At 42.8% G+C, this 6,495-nt stretch overlaps 1 protein-coding gene across 1 annotated transcript in view; it reads left to right on the top strand.

Annotated features, from left to right (window-relative positions):
- The window catches only part of LOC135478217 (glycoprotein-N-acetylgalactosamine 3-beta-galactosyltransferase 1-like), a 4,953-nt gene extending 807 nt beyond the window's left edge, over window positions 1–4,146 (top strand). The window contains exons 2-3 of the mRNA XM_064758489.1: window positions 2,954–3,606; window positions 3,994–4,146. Of these exons, the coding sequence (XP_064614559.1) occupies window positions 2,954–3,606; window positions 3,994–4,146 (806 nt within the window). The remainder of the gene's footprint in view (window positions 1–2,953; window positions 3,607–3,993) is intronic.
- Window positions 4,147–6,495: the final 2,349 nt, after the last annotated feature.

Genomic DNA, 6,495 nt, shown 5'->3' with positions numbered 1-6,495 from the left:
GGGCCGCGGGACGAGATGTCTTCATGTGGTTTCCATAGGTCATGGAAACCCAACCACACATATAACAAGGGTTAGCAGTAGCGGGCTTGAACACTACGTCCGTCTCATCATTTCAATTAGAACCATACATAGAAAAGGAAAAAGTACCACATTCAGCAGGCATGCAGTAAGTATATATAGATAGTTTATAAACTGCTCAAGTGAGAACAAAATGAAACCGCAAAAGTCTGAAATGAGTTCTTTCTGGGCATGACTTATGCACTTAGTACTAAAGTGTAGGCCTTGAGCAAATACTGCATCATGATTAAATATAACCCAATGTCATTCACACATGATAAACAATTATAACTCTAGCTTCTTTAGTCTTCTTCTACAGAAATTAAGTTTAGACCCGCTTGTTCTAAAACATTTCAAAACAAGAAAATGTCATTCATCGGTGGAATAGATAACATCACCAAATTACTTACAGTTGATAATCACGACATCTGATTGGCCCGTTTCTCTGTCGAGAAGGGCTTTTTGCAAAAGGAAACCGGGATATCGTCATCATCTGTAAACCAACATTTCCTGGGAGTTGGACGGATGGCACCCTTGAGATCTTTGAAGAAGAATGAATTACGCTAATTAAAACTAATCTGATTTTCTCTTCGCACTAGCTATGGAACCGCTCACGCGAGTAACAGTATACGGAACTGGGTTGAATGGCGTGGATAGCTTATCAATCTGCTTTTGACTGACTAAAACAGCATCGCCCAATTCTATAGTAATGGATTCGCAGCCGCGCGGTTATCAGCGTATTTCTTCATGCATTCTTTGGACTAAGTGTCTTTGGGCCATATAGAGGGATCTTTGACAATTCATATTGGTTAATGTTGTGATGGTTCAGGCCACGATTTTTCTGTAGACGTGTGAAGTGTCGCGCAATATTGCCAGGGTGAAATGTACAGTTGTTGTTTCCATGGTTTTCCACCAACGTCAGCAGTCAGGAGAAATCAGGCCAAACTTCGTCCCATGGCGCAAGCTGGAGTTTTCAGGGATAGCTGCCTGGCAAGAAAAACAATTGTTGATCATAATTCTGGTCGGGCGAGATCCTTCGAGAATAGATGGCCGAAAAAACCTCCATAAGCGACTTACGCCGTCGAGACCTCGTAGGGCTTGTTGTATCAGGTTCTGAAATATCTCAGACGCGGAACACACACCGACATTAATTCACTTGTATCGATACAAACCGACATGAGTAGAGAAGGTAGTCATATGACGTGATTCTGGGGCCGCCGGTAGTTCTGGTTGAGGTCTAGTTTGGAAAACACTGTGGACCTGTTAACCAGCGATGATGTCATCCATCTTGGTGGTAATATGGCGTTTACGGTGGATGGCTTGATTTCGGACGCGCATGTCTACATAAATGCATTTTTCACAACTCTAACTGATGAAACCAATGACGTAGGTGTCTCACCACGCGTTCAGTAATGACAAGCTCTACCAGACGATCGAGTTTAGCAGCAGCGCGTTCACGGAGGTGTAAGGGTAGACGTCGGCGTGGCTGAGTGACAGGCGTGACAAGTTCATTAACATGAAGTTTGGCTTGCACATGTTTCAGTTTTCTCATTCGTGTGAAGCCATCACTGACTTCAGAGATGATACTAGACATCACAGATATTTGATTCATGCGGACAACCAACGCAGGGTGTTTGTGTTATGAGTGATCTCTAACATACCTAAGTCAATGCACGTTTTGTAGCTAAGCAAAAAGTCACAATCACATTTGGTTACAAAGAATTTAGTTTAGAATGTAGAATTTTGTGGGCCGATTTCAACTGTGGCTGTGAATTTACCACGAATGTCAAGGGGATGATCGGCAGTTAGTGTTATATCTGAATCACGAAGAAATCTGCGGTGCAGCCTATAGTTGGGCTACAGCCAGAATAACTCGATGTTTTACATCGCATGATGTATCGGTAAACTCACAACACCCAACTAATTGTTGGGGTTTGGTAACGTACGACAGTCTTGTCGTGATTCTGCAGGGCATTTTGTTCGAAAACGTACATTTCGTAGGACAGATTTTTCTTCGGCTTGAAGTACTCGTGGAGTTTTGCAACAGCTCCATCGATGTTGGCTCCAGTTTCCGTGAGTGTGAGTGTCACTGACAACTTCACCAGCGAAATGTAACAATGAGGCTCTTTGACGTTTCTTGGCTTTAGTGTCCATGGCAACCATGAGGTTTTGAAATCTCTTCATGTACTTTAACCATATGGTCACTGGGACAAGGAACTTGGATTCTTATGAATGTCAAAGGACCAAAATGCAGGCATGTTGTTTTGTTTCACAGTGACAGGAACGAAAGAGTTCAGAAAACAACAGTTTCTGAGATTACTTGACCACATCGATAATAGACAGTTTGTAATATATTTATTTATTTGATTGGTGTTTTACGCCGTATTCAAGAATATTTCACTTATACGGTGGCAGGGAACCGGGCAGAACCCGGGGCAAATCCTCGGCCATCGGCTTGCTGGAAGACATTTCCATGTACGGCCAGAGAAGAAGCCAGCATGAGTTGGACTTGATCTCACAGCGACCGCATTGGTGAGAGGCTCCTGGGTTATTTCCCAGCACTAGAGCCCCAACCAACAGAGCCACGGAGGCCCCCGGTACACGGTTTGTGTTGCAGGGCTTCTGCAAGAAGTCTGTCATACTTTTAGTGGAAATCGTTCATCATCGCCGCCAGACATAATGTATTGGACCTGGACAGACTTGACACTAAACCCATGTTGTGCGTGGTGACTACTAAAACGTGTGATTTTAATACACATACATGGAGTACATTGCTAGATTACGACATGTAACTGTCTTTAAAAAGCGGTAGCGGACTTGAACACAACACTAATCACTAACCTTATAACGTCCTAAGACAGGTTATCTTTTATTTCTTGTTTGTTTTTTGTTGTAGATGATTCCACAGTTGCCGAGGAATTGTACCGCAAAATTCGCGTCCTTTGCTGGGTAATGACGTCACCAGAAAATCTTGAAAAGAAGGCGATTCACGTGCGAGCCACGTGGGGTAAACGTTGTAACAAACTTTTGTTTATGAGCTCCGTAACAAATAGTTCCTTTCCGACAATAGGACTGAATATATCCGAAGGGCGGGAGCATCTCACAGCCAAAACAATGCGCGCGTATGATCACGTCGCCGATAACTACATGGACGAAGCTGATTGGTTCATGAAGGCAGACGACGACACTTACGTCATCTTAGAGAACCTGCGTTATTTCTTGTCGGATGTTGACCCTAACGAACCGGTGTTCTACGGTCACCTGTTTAAAACTATCGTCAGTCAGGGGTACTTCAGTGGCGGAGGGGGCTATGTCCTGAGTAAAGAGGCACTAAAACGATTTCGAGGACGTCAACAAAAGCAGTGCAGGGAAGACGGTGGATCGGAAGACGTGGCAATTGGCAAATGTATGGAAACGCTTGGCGTAAAAACAGGAACGTCTCTCGATGCTTTTGGACGGAGTCGCTTTCACTGTTTTAGCCCAGATGTGCACTTGAGCGGGGGCTTTCCTGACTGGTACTATTCTTTTGATGCTTACGGGGCCAAATCGGTAAGTAGCCGGTCAATTTTGCATGTTGGCATAAGTCTAGAAGCTAGATATCTAACAGCCAAATGACAATCTGCCAGCATAGCGAAGAAAAATAGTGTCAGGTATGACGTCACATGCATGTCACCTTGACGCTTTATTTATTTATTTGACTGGAGTTTTACCCCGTACTCAAGAATATTTCACTTATACCACGGTGGCCAGCATTATGGTGGGAGAAAACCGGGGCAGAGCCCGTGGGAAATCCACGACCATTCGCAGGTTGCCGCCAGACCTTCTAGACGCTTTATGAACAAATATCATACACGTACGTCGACGGACATGTTTATTATTGGACGGAACAGGACAGAATCGGAATCTAGATAATGTGCTCTATATTTCTTTTTTCAGGGCCTTGGCAGCGTAAGTGATTATGCCATCACATTCCACTATATATCTCCGGAGAAGATGTATCACTTGGAGTTTTACGTGTATCATCTACGTCCTTACGGTTTGATTTCTAAAACGCAGAGCCTTAATGTGCCGTCAAACAGGACGTCCTAGTCTCTTTGTTCCTCGTGTTTACATTCCACATCGACTTGCAAACAAAGAGACGCGGCATATCTTACAATCCCGTGATGTGGCGCTACTTAAAACTTTCGAAATCTGTGTTTGGTGTGACATTATAATGAGATGTCAAAGTAAAATTTGGCGGCAATTAAATGGCGTCGTAGTCGTGTAACCTGGTCCCCATTGCATTCTTTTGAGTTTTTTTTAGCCATTCTTTGTGCCACCAGCAAAAGCAAATTCAAAGCGCTGAGCACATCTGCGAGAATTTGTAGTACAAGCGACGAACTAGACCTGACCGTTGAGCAATTATTAAAATCACCCGAAGGTGTTATAAGTCATGTGTAACAAACCTAAGTCAGTGGGCGTTTTGTAGCTCCGCAAAAAGTCACAATCACATTTGGTTTCAAAGAATTCAGTTTCACAGCGTTGTGAGCCGATTTCAACTGTGGCTGTGAACTTAGCAAGAATGTCAAGAGGATGATCGGCATAGCATTTGATTTGGACCCCTGACACTGCATCGTGGCCTCCCTGGCACTCAATTTTGACCTCCCTGGAGTACCATCGTGTCCTCCCCTACAATCCATTGTGACCTTCCTGGTTTCCATCTTGACCTCCTTGACACTCCATTGTGACCTCCCTGGTTTCCATCTTAACCTCCCGGACACTCCATTGTCACCTTCCTGGTGCTCCATCGTGACCTCTCTGGTACTTTATTTTGACATATTTATTTACTACGAACGTAATGCATCTCTACTGTAGCATTATGTCACGTCGAAATAATGAAAATCAATAAATATTTTTTTGCACATCAACATAGTTATCTTCATTGGATGTTTGTTGTTCATTTTTCATGAATATAGTGACGAACCCAGGCAGTGTTTAAGTATGTCAGTTTGCCTACACTGTAAATACATATATGTTGTGCTAAATAGTATATAGCGAACGACAAATCAGGTGCAATGGATATAAGTGAGACCATCGTAAATTTACACAACATGGAAGACGTCATTCAGGGCACAGCGGTATCAGTTTTGGCCAAAAGCTATGACCATTTAATGGAGGAGCTCGACAGTGACAGTCCAGAGCATTCTGATCCGGTCAATTGGGAAAAAGTTGGATCGCTTCATTTTCCTAGTGCATTCCTGTCCAAATGTCACATCATGTGGACATCTGAAGAAAGTGAAGCCTAAAACAGTCCCATTTTTTGTAATCCGAACGTGGGGAAATATCTATCTATGAATGAATGCGTTGTTCGCTTTAAGACAATCTCACTGAAAAACAAAACATGTTAAATACGTTGAGGGTAACGAATAAGGCAATCTCCTGCCAGCTTCCTCTCCCAGCTGCGGACGGTTGCGGGCTCTGTCCGGTTTCCTCCCACCAAAATGCTGACCGCCGTCGTATAAGTGAAGTATTATGGATATAAATGAAGAATTCCTGACAAAAATAAAACCACCGGACCTCCGACAGACATACCTGACACACACACCTTGACATCAAAATCATGACAACCTCACGCAACGTAACTGACGCTGTTTTTCCATCTTCAGGCAAGAAAACATTGAGAGATTTGCGGCATGCTGTTGATGGATACAGCAAAGTTATCCAAACACACCTTCTAACCAGTTTGGGTTGAACGAAACTATATTACACGTTCCTTACTTTGTGAATGCAAGGCAGATTTCTTTTCGTTTTATTGACAAATGTTAGTTCACAATTGGATGGATCTGATAACGATGATATCAATAGCTGTACGCAGTGTGGCCATGCCAGTGAGGGATTCCCAAAGGCCTTGATTCATAAATAGTTGACCTGTGCGAAAACGAGGATTCCAGGACTTAAAGAGTGATTTGTCGACATCCAATGAGAAAGCTACCTTGGAAGCAATGATTGAGGCTTATGATTGACCCTGTATGTCAGTCGTGTCAAGCGTCTGGACGATACCCACTGACTGTGTTAAGGATGCTAGAAGCCCTCAGTGGTAAAATTTGACCATATTGTTTTATTTTGCATTCTGTTTCCCCACCTTCCTATCTTCCTTGTCACCGTTCAAAGATGAAAACCAAATTTTAATTATAAATATCAAACATTTCACATTACGTATAAGTCTAGAAGGCACTCGTGTTTCTTCCTTGAACGATGATGCAACCAGAGAAGGGTTTTGCAAAATAATCAGTTTTTCTCAGAACTCTCAAGATAAAACACCAATTTACCCTTACGTTCATTAATATAAGTTTAAAAGTATTACGTCAGTAGATTTATATATTCTCACATATTCTCACAATTCTTGATTAAAACTCATTTACAAACGAAATAATGACGAATTTTGTCGTACACGACGCT

Source organism: Liolophura sinensis, chromosome 11 (assembly GCF_032854445.1).
Source record: "Liolophura sinensis isolate JHLJ2023 chromosome 11, CUHK_Ljap_v2, whole genome shotgun sequence".
In the NCBI taxonomy this organism is placed as follows: Eukaryota; Metazoa; Mollusca; class Polyplacophora; order Chitonida; family Chitonidae; genus Liolophura; species Liolophura sinensis.
This window is presented reverse-complemented; position numbering and strand designations above follow the sequence as displayed.